The 15,119-nt window shown below is 44.8% G+C and overlaps 1 protein-coding gene across 1 annotated transcript in view; it reads left to right on the top strand.

Moving 5' to 3' along the window:
* Positions 1-15,119, top strand: part of NEK10 (NIMA related kinase 10) — a 2,768,076-nt gene that overhangs the window by 1,940,815 nt on the left and 812,142 nt on the right. Inside the window, exon 29 of the mRNA XM_069648774.1 lies at positions 12,702-12,827. Coding sequence (XP_069504875.1) covers positions 12,702-12,827 — 126 coding nt within the window. The remainder of the gene's footprint in view (positions 1-12,701; positions 12,828-15,119) is intronic.

Here is a 15,119-nt window from a genome sequence, read left to right as displayed (position 1 = left end):
CATGCAGGGTGTGTGGGGTGTACTAGCTTGGATGTGGCAGATGTAGACTGGATGGGTTGTGTGCATGTGAGTCACATGCATGATGTGCAAGTGCATGTGTGGTAGGACTGGCAGTGCATGCATGCAGGCACATGTGATGTATGTGACACAGGTGCTCTGATGCCTGCGTGTGTGCATTGTGTGTGAATCATCAGTTCATGGATGTGACATGATGACTGACTTGCCATGTTTATTTGTTGTATGCCAGACATCCATTGGCACCCATTACTGATGTCAATGTTTTCTCTCCTATGTCTCCACAGTTGCTGCAGCTCATGGAGAGGGCGGAGGCGTCGTTGGGGAGCATCATGGCAGGGACATGACCTCCAGGCGTAAGCGCACTACCCGTAAGAGACGACTTGACTCATCCTCATCTGAGGGTGAGTCGGCTGGGGGTGTGCATGGTCCATCGAGCACAACCGCTGGTGATACGCCCAGGAGGTTGGTGTGGAAGTGGCTTCCTAAGTGGTTGAAGTCCAAGGTGCAGGGATGGAGGGGCCATCTCTCTGCAGTCAAGGGAGATGGAGGCGGTGGTGGAGGAGGAGGTAGATGAATGCCAGCTCAGAGGGTTGGGTGGAGACATCCAGGAGGGGATTCAGGCTGCACCCCTGGAACAGAGACAGGAGGATGTGCAGTGCACCGTGGAGGGCACTGACCAATATCCTGTCCCTGATCCATCTGAGGCAACACAGATCAACCTTGTGGATGCCTCCGCCCAGGCCAGGCCCCCCTTTGGGGCCATGATAGTCACCCCAGAGCTTTTGCACGCCCTGCTGGCTGGGATTACAAGGCGGGTGGGCGTGATCTGTGATGATGTGAGGGTAATTTGTGAGTCACTCTCACATCATCACGGATCAATTAGCAACTCCTTGTCACAGCTGGCACATGCACTGCTCTCGGGTGGTCTGTGTGCACTGGCACATTCAGCTGCCCACTCCTCCACTGCCACATCTGTGCCCCATTCGTCCTCTGGTGGGCCTTGCTTGCAGCTTCCAATCACGGCCCACTCTACTTCTTTCGTGCACACTGTGCCCTGTCAGGTGGTTGGAACGTCCCTGCCTGAGGTGGAGGTCCAAGGAAGTACAGTGGAGGTGGCTGCTGTGCCAGACCAGGCTCTTACACAGGACCAGGCATCAGTAGGGCAACTGACACAGCAGGACAGTGCTAACACCGTACACCCTCATCGACCAACATCAAGATGGCGGTGGTGCATGCACAGGGCATACTGGGACAGGCATATGCAGTGTGGCAGCGGTCAGGCCCACTCTTCCCAGGGCCATTACCCATCAAGGAGGCAACCTGCACACAGGGCAACGGTGACCAGGCAGGAGGAGCACCGCCGCTCAAGGGACATGGTGTGTGTCCAGGTGGAAATGTCCATGCTGCTGGTTGCGGAGAGGGAGCAGACTTGGGAGATACAAGTTGCCAGGGCCAGGGCCAGGGTCGAGGCAGTGGAGAGGAGTGCACAGAGGCACGTCCAGATCCTGGAAGAGGCTTGCAGGGATGCTGGGGTGCTGGAGAGGAGGATGAGGGACAGCCTGCAAGCCATCCAGGACCAGGCAATGGCCCGCTCCAAGAGGAAGAGGAGGATTGTGAGTGAGCCCTTGATGGCCTAAGGGACGAACATTGAGCATACTGCTTTTTTCTAATTAGTATACATATATTTTAATTTTTTTCGTTTATATTTTTTATTCTTTGGAGTTTGTGGACATTACTCCATTTTTTTGTAAATAGTTTTTTGGTGTGTGTGTTGCAGATCCTGTTTTCCATGTGTACATGTAATTTTATTTATTTTTCTTATTGTATTGTACATATTTTCTTACACATGGACATTTTCATGTTTATTTATTTTACATGTACAGGTTTTGACATTTAATTTGCACTATGTATGCAGCTAATACGACTGTTAAATATATTTTTATTTTTTCTTCAAAAAGATCTTTCAGGGAATCATTTACTGCCTCATAAAGCTTGCTAAAAGGGGCAAGTGCGATTGTCACAGTTGACATAATAGTCAGCAATTCCGGTTTCTTTGATGGAGTAACCTTCGATGTTGGGCTGGGAATTTCGCTCGGTCTTTGTTTACGAGCTGGAGTACACACCAACGAATTTCGGTGTCGAACAGGACTAAGAGTGATGATTGAAGGTTCTTGTAACTTAGTCTTTCCAGAAATCGACGTCGTCGGCGGTGAAGCTTTATCCCCTAGCAAAGACTGAGGAGGAAAGTTGATTGGCACCTCTGCAGCTTTTTTCTTTAGTGGGCTTTGCTTCATAGGTATATCTCTTTGCTGGCCAGCGGCTTGATTTGGGCATGGATCGCTATGTCGGCCAGAAGGCGACAATGTCAAGGCTTCAGGGACAAGGTCTTCGCTTTGCTTTAAACTTTTTGTTTTAGGTGACTTTTCTTACACATAGCAGGTAGCTGCTGATTTAGGTCCCCTATCAAGCTCGGCAACATGGGCTGTATAGTGGGACTCTCTTCATGTTGTTTGTCAACTCGGGCGATACCTCCCAGCCCCTTGTCAAGCAGCTTTGGAATTGGCACTGTTTGTTCCTTTGCGTTTGGAACCTTAAGTGGTAGGGGGGCGGGAGTGGGTAATGAGGGTACGCATTCTTTGATCCTCTATTGCAGTTCCAATTTGCATGCTTTGGTTGCAGGAAGGTCCTGGACTGCCTCCAGTTTTCTTTTGCACTGTTTTTTGAAGAAGTCCATTAGGGCACTAGACAGCAAGGGATTAGGAAGGGTCCTTTTGCGAGTCTCACCAGATTTGTTTGGCGATAGCTTCTTAGCTTTTGGTATTTTTTTTCAAGGTCGGCTGAGGGCAAGCAATGAGGTTTTTCTTTGCCCTTCTTAGTTGATGGACCTTTTTTCCAGGACTTTCGGAGGGTAGGACTTTGTTGGACCTTCAGAATTCCCTATGGCCGAAACGTCACTTTACTCATTTTGGTTCACAGTAGGCAGTGGTTCACTAACCAAGACTCCCTCCTGGCATCTTGGTTTAGGCTCCAACTCGCCCAACACTGCAATATCAGCTGACAGGTTGCTCGCCTTTTCTACATGTATTAAGGCTTGAGTCGTGGGACATGGTCTGATAGCCGAGGAAGGTAGATTGCCCAATGTTTCTTCCACTGCTACAGTCCTTTGTGGGGATTCGCTGGGAAGTTGAAGTTATTTTTCTTTAGAAGAGTAGACAGTGTCCCACGATAGAGACATCCTCGGTGTAGACCCGACCAACTCGTGGTCTGGGTCAGTCCAGCGTTGATCGATGTCGGCAGCCAAGTCAATGCTGTAAGCCCCACCAAAGCAGACATTGACCCCCACTTTTAGGGGTTGCGTCAACTGGAGTACTTGTCCGGTTTTCTCTGCCTCGTTACCACTCGCAGCACCAGCTCCTTGGTATTGCCGGCACAAGCCGGGGGAGGTAGAGGGACAGACTACTCAACCTGGATTATATCGCTGAAGGGAACCATCGCAGCGTTAGGTGGAAGGCTAATTGCCAGAATACTGGCATTCAATACAGCGCCACCCGCCCCTCTTCCTCACCTGGGACTAGATGGGAGCACGTCGCTCTGAGTCATTGAGCCTAGACAGGGCTGTTTCCTCAAGGTCAGAATCACTGCGACAGGTTGAACGCTGGGGGCGTTGCCTGTAGCAATCAGGCGCTTGCTGCCACGCGCTGGAGAAGTGCTGTTTTGTGGGCCAAGGTAGCTTCTCAGCCAGCGAACGTCGGCGTCGTCACTCAGCTTTTTATTTCCCGGGACGACGACTGAATCCATCTTGAATCTGTTTTCTGCGGTTGGACGGACCGCGGTTTATGGCAGTACGTTGCAGTAAGTGGCAGAAGAATTAGTTCAAAATGTCACAAGACTTCAGCGATCGGCTTCCTCGAGTCCCGAGATCACTGAATATCACTTTGCTCCACTTTCTGCTCTGTATTCCGCGGCGGAATGGGGTATAAGAGTCCTTGAGCACAGGGCTCAGACACAGTAGCCACACCTTCAGGAATAGACGTAGTGAAAATACTGCAGCTCCTCAACACCGAAGATCACTTTGCTCCACTTTCCGCTCCTAATAACACACACTTATTAGTTAGCTGTGTGCCGGTTTGGTGGTCCTTTTATTAGCCGTGATTCTGACCATTGTTAGTCATGTGTGTGGTTCCTTACATTACATGTATGTGTGTCATGATCCATAGAACATGTGCCTTTTGGACTTCCTGGTCCCTGACACAATTGGGCTTGCACTCCTTAGTACTTCCAACATGGCCGTATAACGTGTTACGCTCTCCACCAGCCTCCACGTCAGACGTAGCACATTCTATAAAGAGACCACGCCCCCGCGGCCCCGCGCATCTTAACGCTACTGCTTCTAGTGGCTAGACGTGTGCTCTGTAGTTCGCTGTATCTAATCTCTTGTTTCCTGGTTCCCGGACCCTCGATTTCCCCCTCTACCTTTCCTTCCTCCTTATTCTGCCTTGATTCCCGGATCTCGTGTACCGCCTCCGAGTACACCTCCCTCGTTTCCTGGACTTCCCGGAGATTCCAGGTACCCCTGGACGTTGAACGCTGAACGCACGCTGGAACCAGAAGACGCTCGCTCGGGGTTGTACAAAACCCGATCTGTACGCAAGAAGACTCCTTCCAAGAATTCCAGCAAACATCAAAGTCAGGTGAGAAGGGGGGAAATCTGTGACAGATTGAGACGCCTAACGACCGAAGTCGAAACGGACATGGAGGCGGCCGTTCAGGATCTCATGCGCGGCATGCAAGAATTAATGACCGAGGTGCAGAATCTGAAAGCGGAGAATGCCGCATTAAAACAATTAGTTTTGTCCCGTGATTCCGCTACAAAGGAAAGCGTACTACTAGGCAGCATAGTTGATAAATACGATGGGTCTGCAAAAACCCTTTGTGGATTCCTTGACTCCTGTTTAGTTCACTTTACCTTTAAGCCCTACTACTTTTCTACCCCCAGGGCTAAGGTCGGCTTTATAATTTTGCACCTTTCCGGGAATGCACTAACCTGGGCCACACCTTTAGTCAATTCTGGAGATGCCCTCCTGGATGACTACGACGGATTTATACAGGCTCTTAAGACCATGTTTGACCGCCCAGAACAGGTCTATAGCGCCCAGGAACGTCTACTTGAGTTCCAACAAGGTTCCCAGGACATGCTTACGTTTGTAATACGCTTTAAAGAAGTGGCTAAAGAAGCGGATTGGTCCTCAAAAGCATGCTTTACTCTTTTTCGAAGAGGGCTAAATGAAAACATCAAAGATGAACTAGCCACAGTGGCTCGCCCAGGTTCATTCCAGGCTCTTATGGATCTCGCTATGCAGATAGACTTTCATATCCAGGAAAGGAAGGCAGAGAAGAAGAAAACCAAGCTGCCCTTCCAGAAAATTCCCATAGAGACCTCCTCGAAGTCTGACCCTACTCCTGGCTGTGTAAATGACCCAGAACCCATGCAACTAGGGGCTTTCCGTGGACCCATATCCACGCAAGAAAGGATGCAAAGGATCCACAGGGGGTTATGTATGGATTGTGCTTCGGATAAAAATCTAGTTAGAGAGTGTCCTCTAGCCCCTCCACAGCGTTCAGGAAATGCCAGCTCCCGATCCTAGATGGAGCAAGGCTTCGGGAGAGATTTGTTTGCTCCACATCTATTCCATCCTTGAACTCTCCTGGACAGAACAATCTAGTGATATTACAGGCCTTTCTATCGCCATCCAAGAATGAGACCTACCCCATTTTGGCTTTGGTGGATTGGGGAGCCATGGGAATATTCATAGATCAAGATTGGGTCTTTACCCACCACATTCCATATGAAACTCGAGGCATCATGCAGCCTGTGGAGGCTATCGACGGAAGGCCTCTTTCCTCAGGACCCATAACCCTACAGACCAAAGAGATCCAGCTCTTGATAAACCATCATCGAGAGGTGATCAAATTTGACATCATAAAGTCAGCTCATTACCCAATGGTACTCGGTATGCCCTGGTTACAGAAGCACAACCCTTACATCAACTGGGCAGCAGGATCCTTGTTTCTTGGTTCAGAGTATTGCATGTCTCACTGTCTATTCCTGGATTCCTTGTCAACATCTTCCGAAAGCACACCAACAGACCAGCAAGGCCCATTCATGGTTTCAAATATCATCCATGCTCCTAGATTACACTGATGTGTTTTCAACTGCCATAGTTCAGGCCCTACCCCCTCACAGATCTGAAGACTGCGCTATTGATACCGAACCCTCAGCAGTGATTCCTTTTGGAAGGATGTTCATTTTATCCGAACCAGAAAAGAGGACCCTCCGAGAATACTTGGATACCAACCTTGAAAATGGCACCATACGACCATCCAAATCTCCAGCTGGAGCTTCGTTGTTTTTTGTTCCCAAGAAAGACACTAAAGAGCTTAGGCTTTGTCTTGATTATCGTGGGTTAAATCAATGCACCCTCAAGGACCGCTACCCTTTGCCCTTGATCTCAGATATCCTGGAAGCGGTGAGAGGAGCTGTAGTTTTCACGAAATTGGATCTCAGGGGTGGCTACCATCTGATCCGAATTAGGGAAGGAGACGAATGGAAAACAGCCTTTAGAACACCCTTTGGTCACTTTGAATATCTGGTCATGCACTTCGGACTCGCTAATGCCCCAGCGGTCTTTTAACGTTTCATGGACAGGGTGTTTTCCGACATGCTGTTCCTCTTCGTCATAGTTTACCTGGACGATATCTTGATATACTCCAAGGACCATCTAAGGCATGAAGAACATGTTAAGGCAGTCTTACGACGGCTACGTGAATACAAGCTCTTAGTTAAACCCGAGAAATGCCTTTTTCATGTCTCTACTGTTAACTATCTAGGATTTGTCCTTAGTCCAGAAGGAATTGGAATGGACCACTCAAAGGTAGAATCCATACTATCCTGGCCTGTTCCCACTACCGTGAAACAGATTCAATCCTTCCTGGGACTTGCCAACTTTTACCGGAAATTCATACCTTCCTTTTCTGAGATAGTCCAACCGATCATTACATTGTTGAAGAAAGATAATCCCTTTCTCTGGACATCAGCCCAAGATAAAGCATTCCAACGATTGAAAGCAGAGTTTACACAAGCCCCCATCCTGGCTCAACCTGATATTAATCGACCTTTCCTAGTGGAGGCGGATGCCTCTAACTATACCATAGGAGCAGTGCTAAAACAGGAATTCGAATACAATTTAGAACATCCCATTGCTTATCTTTCACGAACCCTGCCTCCCAGCGAGACTCATTATTCCGTCATGGAAAAGGAGCTGTTAGCCATCCGTCAAGCCTTCACAGTATGGCGTCATCTACTTCTGGGAGCAAAACATCCTGTTCAGGTCCATACGGACCATCGAAATCTTCAAATTCTACAATCTCTGGAATGTAGGAATAGTCGTCAAGTCTGTTGGGCCTTCTTCTTTGCCCAGAACCAGTTCCACATCCATCATGTCCCCGAATCACAGAACATAATTGCTGACGCCTTATCCCGACGTCCCGACTACGAAACTCTTGAAGACCGGTCCTACCCGAAGATGTTTCCCCACACAATTTTTGTAGCCCAAGCAATCAGCCTCCTGGAAGACATTCGGATGAAAACCCAGTCCTCTGAGATCTGGAAGGACTTTACGGGGAAGAATCGATGGAATCTTAGATCAAGGGACGGGTATCTGTTCAAGGATAATGGCCTGGTCATTCCCACACAGAAACTACAACAACGGATAATAAACCTCTGTTACGATACCCTTCACTCAGGACATTGTGGCATCACCAACACCCTCCGTCTAATAAAAAGACAATTTTGGTGGCCAAAAATGAAAATTGACGTTCAACTGTACATTCAAGCCTGTACAGTCTGCAATCAAAACAAGCATGATAAGAAGAGACCGGCGGGTCTCCTCCTTCAATCTACGCTACCGACAAGGCCCTGGAAATTCATCGCTACGGACTTTATTGTGGAATTACCACCTTCCAGAGGTTACACGACAATCATGGTCACCATTGATTTATTCACCCATATGGCTCATTTTACACCATTGTACAAGTTACCATCTTCTTTCAAACTCGCTGGCATCTTCCAGGAACACATATTCCGACTTCATGGACTCCCTTCCAAGATCATATCAGACAGAGGACCTCAATACATCTCTCAATTCTGGAAACACTTATGCCGTATACTAGGAATCTAACGTGCCCTCTCTTCAGGTTATCATCCACAGACTAACGGGGCTACCGAACGTGTGTGTCATGCCTGCCACCCCAGGGTCCGTTACTTACCCCAAACGCTCCTATTTCCCGGCATCCTCATCCTTCAGAACGGCCAGGCCGTTCTATACTCAGTGGAAATTGGCCGGGAGACGCTACTGAGAGAGCTCGCATCACACGACCAACGTACGCGTCATCGCGTTGGTCAGGTGCACGTCAGGTGACATTATTTAACGAGGCTGATGCCTTACAGCTGCTCTTCTGATAGTTTTTGGTATCTGCGTTCCGGAGCTTGCTTCTGCTGTTCTTCGCAGACGTTCTTCTTTTCATCGCAAGAAGCGGTTGCCTTTCCCCGCGATCCTATGCAGTTTCAGGCAACCTCCCATCTCGTCTCAGAGCTACTCCTTTCTTCTGCGTTCTTACGCAGCCTTCTACTAACTTTATCTAGTTCTAATACGGAGCCCCGTCGCGTTCCTACGCAACGCTCTTCAACCTGTTGCTTCGTTCCAAGACGGAGCCACGCCACGTTCCTACGTGACATAGCAATTTCCACAGACTGCAATCAACACCCGGCAGAGTTCCACTCCATATACATCCAATTCGGCAATACTATTACCCTCATTATTCTTTGTCATTTTCCGTAGACATCAATTTCCATTCTGGATATACTTCCTCTGCTAAATCCCATCCTACTTGCAGGAGAGTTTAGTCTGACAGTCTCTGTACTCACTCCTGATCAGGACTCAACTGGACCTTCAACTATTGTAAAGGGTTTGTCTTCCTGGATCAAGATTTTCTTTTCCTCCTACTACAAAGTGCACAGAACTTTGGGAGCTTACCTGTGCGCACCAACCCGACTCTAGTGCGGCCCTCGTTCCGCATAGGTTAGATTCCTCACTACCCTTTCCTTGTTGTTGTTTTCTCCTCGGATTCATCGGACATTGTTGGGACTTACCTGTGGCTGTACATCCAGGTTAGTGTATTTAACATAGGCTCTTACTGTCCTTTTGTAACAATAGCCTTCTAATTAGTCCACTCTCTATTGACAGCCTGGTGAATCTTGGTCCACTCCTGCCCTTCTCACTAATAGCTCTCTTTGATTGTGGGTTTTACTAGTCAGAGAGTGACATTAGTTAGAAGGTTTCTCTTGAGACACTACGTTCTACCTCTGACAACAGTAGATGGGAGAAGACATCGAGTGTATCCTTTGCAACTACCAGCCTGTATCCTTTAAGTGAACCTTAGACATTCCTTCTGTATCTGTTGTGTTCATTATCACAAACCTGGTTATAACAGTGTGAACCAGACCCTGGAGCAATATCTTCGCTGTTTCGCCACCAAGGTACAGGACGATTGGTCACTGTTAATACCTGTGGCTGAATTCGCCTACAACAATTCTGATCACTCGGCGGTCAAGACCAGCCACACCAGTACCAACAGTCGACTCCTAGATTGAAACTCTCATCAACGTACATAAGGAAGCCAAATAACACTTAGAAAGGGCCCGAACTAACACCAAGCATTATGCGGACTCCAAGGGAAGACCAGGAACTTCTTATGCAGTGGGTGATAAGGTCTGGCTGTCCTCGAAACTACTGCCTCGACATTTACGACCAAACAAATTGGCTCCCCGGTACTATGGCCCCTTTTCCATAAAGGAAATCATAAACCCAGTGGCCTTCCGGCTCAAATTGCCAGACTCCTGGAAGAAGATTCATCCAGTTTTTCACACTTCTTTATTAAAACCTTACATCCAGTCCTCCCTGAAGTCCTTCAGACCCAACCCAGTAGTTGTGGACGACCAACTTGAATATGAAGTATCGAGAATATGCGACTCCAGGTATAAACGGGGTCAACTTCAATACCTGGTTGAGTGGAAAGGATATCCTCCTAGTGAACGCACCTGGGAACCATTCTCAAATCCGAATACCCCCCGATTACTCAGAAAGTATCATCTCATACACCCGGGCAAACCTGGTGGGACAGGTTTTCGGAGGAGGCATGCTGTCATGATCCATAGAATGCGTCCCTTTTGGACTTACTGGTCCCTGACACAACGGGGCTTGCACTCCTTAGTACTTCCAACATGGCCGTCTAACGTGGAACGCTCTCCACCAGCCTCCACGTCAGACGTAGCACATTCTATAAAGAGACCACGCCCCGCGGCCCCGCGCGTCTCAACGCTACCGCTTCTAGTGGCTAGACGTGTGCTCTGTAGTTCGCTGTATCTAATCTCTTGTTTCCTGGCTCCCTGACCCTCGATTTCCCCCTCTACCTTTCCTTCCTCCTTATGCTGCCTTGATTCCCGGATCTCATGTACCGCCTCCGAGTAGACCTCCCTCGTTTCCTGGACTTCCCGGAGATTCCAGGTACCCCTGGACGTTGAACGCTGAACGCATTCAGGAACCAGAAGACGCTCGCTCGGGGTTGTACAAAACCCGATCCGTACACAAGAAGACTCCTTCCAAGAATTCCAGCAAACATCGAAGTCAGGTGAGAAGGGGGGAAATCTGTGACAATGTGTGATGTTTGTTGTGCTTTTGCGGGGTAAGTATCCCCCAGTTCGAGTTCGTCTAAATCTTGGGGTGATGAGCGGGTGAGCGTAAAGGGCTATTGTTGGTCTCAGGGCTTGGGCTTTCGTGAATTTCTGTACAAGGTAAGGGGCAGTCTTGGAGAGGCCCTTGTGGGTGATAGACAGTGTTTTGAAATGTATGCTATCTAGTATTGGTAGCCAATGTTAATATCGCAAATGTACGTATAGGGTTTTAATATAAAATGTACCTCCATTCTGCTCATGCTTTGTATGCCTCCTAAAATGTACATTTATGTATGAAAAGTGTACATGTATTCCTCACTTTAAAACTGACATCAAGGTCAGCTATCACCTGCTTTTGGTGTGTGTTTTTAGATATTAATTGTGTAATGTATGAAAGGTTAAACTCATACGCTCCGTGTACAGTTTGTATGAAAAGTGTACATTTATTCCATCACCTTAATACTGACATCAAAGTCAACTGAGACTTATCTTTGAGGTGAGTTTTTAGGAGATGTTAATATTGTACTGTAAAACTCATGCGCTCTGTGTACAGTTTGATGAAATATGCACATTCATTCTACACATGCCCTAAATAGAGATGCATTTCAAACATTAAAATTTCAAAATTGGCTGAATAGATTTTCAAAATTCATCTTGAGAGCACCAACACCAGATAAAATCTAGGTGCCTGCAAAAAAAATGCAAAATCGAAGAGGCCAATTCAGAGATATTTGGGCCGAAATTCCTTTTTCCCTGTAGAAAAACCCCATGTTAAAAGCTGTTGAAAATGAAAATGTTATCAAAGTAAATAGTAGCAAGTAGTAGTTAGTAGTAATGTACTGATCTTACATTGTGTGGTTGCCTCAAAATATTACTCTGTAATATTTCAGATTTGTTCATGCAAGCGTTCGAATGTTATTGAGAAAAGTAATTTTCTCAAATGCCAGAGACTTCGCCTTAAACTTAAATAGGACTTGTGCTAGCCCAAAGACATAATATATATATATGTATCCCTTGATTGAATTTTATTATTGATTGTAAAGTAAACTTACAGTTCTGGGTAATAAAGAGTTGTTTCTTAACCCAAATACGATATGACAGCATGGAATCGAAAGAAAGTATTGGAAAAAACCTACCGCAAAGAGCATGCCATGTTTCCAAAACGTAGACAAATGTATAGTAAAAGCATACATTCTTCCAAAAAGTAGGTAGAGGCTGGAAGATATGACACTGTGACAAATAGGTGGGCTCTGTCACTGCTAACATGCCTGTGGTGTGGCCAATTTCCATTAGTATCCACTGAATCCTAGTGGGTGAAATGGAATGTCTGACACCTTTTATTTTTTTCTGCTCATGTCATCATTTGATTAGGTGTAGATATTCAATCAGTGCACATTGTTTATGCATGCCAGCCTTTCTCTATTAACTGCAAATGACAGACCGGTCCATCACATTTGCTTTGAAAACACTTTAGTGCAGACTATGTAAATGAGATGCTTTGAATAAACTTGGAATAATTGATTGCATTCATACTTTATAAAAACACTATTCTTTTACATACTCTATTTTTCTTTCATTTTTATTAATTTGTGAACTTTTATGGAAGCTTCATCCTTTAGGAATAAAATATTGATTGAATGATTAAAAGCAAGACTTTTCAGATCTGGTCAAATGGTACATCAACCGCATGTCATGGGTACATGGAGGAACCTCGACTTTTGTTTTTTTGCTAAATGCAGTGATCCCATATGCATCAGTTCACTTTGAGGTCATGTTGCCTCATTCTGTACTTTACCAGTGGCTCAGGATGATCATTTTTGCATAATAGTAATTCCATCATAGTATGTCATCTTGAATGCAAACTCATTAATCATTGATGACATATGTTTGACAGGTTTCAGCTCTTCTCCTCGATTGGCACGTGAGAGAAAACCGTCGAACTCTCTTTCAAGACCGGAGATGATAAGTCAAAGTCAACATGTCATGTCACAGACTGGATTGACAAGGACCCATGTATCAGGTATATAAAGTCAGCAGTGCCAACAAGTTAAATTGTTAATGATAATTTGAAAATGTTTTCAATTATTGTTCATTTATCTAATTAGTTTAACCTGTTTTATTAAACGCCATATTTAATAATTTGTTGTACTAATAGAGTGCTTTACTTTATTATTATTATTATTATTTTTTTAATTTACACACCAACTATCAAAACAAAATTTCAATTCAACACATACATTACACATATTATACTGAACATAACATTCAATAATTATTATCCCTGTTCAAATTCATAATCCTTTGTCAACTGTACTCCTGAGTGTTAATTCCTTTATTCTATAGCTCCTTTGTTTGTGTATTTCCACGTCAACAATCAACCAAAATTTGATCAATGATATAATGAAACACGTATAGTTGCCTACAACACAGCGTGTCCAAAACCCATCGTAGCTATAAAAGAAGTATAGTAAACAAAGCTGTTTATTTAAAATGCTCATAGTTCTGACTATCTCAAATTGGAGTAGCAAGTACCTACTGGTTTCAATTATAGGCCCCTCTCTACATATTCTTTTTCCCTTAGGCATACCCTGTATAGGGCTTAATGCTGCCAAGCATGTTAACTGCTTAAAATGTAATTTAAAAAATTACCTTCTCAACTTTGGACTACGGAATTGTTTAATATATTTATGTGTATATGTTATAGTTAGGGTCAATTCCCGGTTGTTAATGTTACCCCACCTACTAGTTTTAATATTTATTTAACTTACAAGTTGTTTGTATCTCAGGTTCCAATCAATTGCGCAGTTCATCGTATCTAGAAATGTAACAACACGACTATGTCTGGTTTCAAGCCAGACTTATTTCCCAGAATTAATAATCCAGAGTGGATGGCTAGTACATTTCTGTATCCTTATGTAGAATGCAGCCTCTCTTAACATAGCCTGGCTATAAAACAAGCAGTTTGATAAACTTAAAAGTCCCATATGGCTTTCTCGTTATCCAAAAGTGTACCCAAATATACATATGAGTTGACTCGTTCTACGGTAGTCTTGTTAAATAACTAGCTTGAAAATGGGCACTTCTGTTTCTTTCCAAATACATATCCTTTATTATGGTTATGTTGCTCTGAGTAATCCAATAAGGCATGTAAGTATCTTCTCAGCTATATATTGGCGCATGGTCTAGCAACATGCTGTCGTCAGCATAACCCAGCAAAGTAATATGTGTGTTTCCTATATTAGGGGGAAACATGTTTCTATTTAGCCAGACATTAATTAAGGTCAGTAATTTATAAATTAAATAATAATGAGGCAAGCAGACATCCTTGTTTCAGTCCGCGGTTAGTATTGATTTTCCTCGAGATATGCCCATATTTGTTCAGCTTAATCTGTTCAGCTTAATCATTACAGTTGTACCAGTATATAATTACACTATCATATTGAGAAAATGCTTGGGCATACCTCACTTGACAAGCTTGCACTAGATCAAGGGGTGATTAAAGGAGCCAAAGGAGAGCTCTGTAATCAATAAATGCTACATACAACATTCGGATCCCTAGTGTGGCTTGTTTATATAGGAGCCTAAGTAGCATCATATTTTGAGCTGTGCCATGACCCTTCCTATATACTACTTGGAAAGTATGAAATAACCTCATTTGCTGTGTCCAGAGAGTAAGTTCTCTGAGGAGAATTTGAGCAAATATCTTACCAGAAACATCTTGGAGGGGTTCATAGGCTCTTTCCTTTTATAAACTGGTACCAGATGAAACTCTTTCCAGAAAACAGGGATCCTATTAGCACTAACTGCTTTGTTAATATAGCATATAGGTATTTCTGCCCATACCTCAGTATTGTTCTTTAATACAACATTTGCCAGGCTGTTTTAACCCCGGTGCCCTAGCGGCTTTCAACCTTTGATGTACAAGTTGATAACTTTGTCACAAAATGTATCAAATGTGTTTCCTGTGTATTCAGTTCGTTGACACACATGAGTGGCATTAAAAAATAAAAATGTCTTTAACAAAAGTGCACCAGGTTGTTTCATTGACGCCGTTGACCAAGTGGTTACCAGTGGGTTTATTAAACATATTAAATTCCAAACCTTCTTAGAGTCCTGGGACATCAGTGTTCGTATAATTAATTACCAATGTGTGCTATTTATGCAGGACTTATGTATCTATAGCCAGTTACAGTATTTATTTTTCCTGACTTGAATTAAAATTGCCTTGTCATCATGGGCACATATTACCCAAATGTCATGTCTCATCGTTCCTTTGTTAGATGCAGTAGGTACATCGTAAACGGTGCAGTAT

Source organism: Ambystoma mexicanum, chromosome 2q, assembly GCF_040938575.1.
Source record: "Ambystoma mexicanum isolate Mex_15411 chromosome 2q, UKY_AmexF1_1, whole genome shotgun sequence".
Classification (NCBI taxonomy): Eukaryota; Metazoa; Chordata; class Amphibia; order Caudata; family Ambystomatidae; genus Ambystoma; species Ambystoma mexicanum.
Note: the sequence above shows the minus strand (reverse complement) of the source record. Positions and strands in the feature narration are given on the sequence as shown.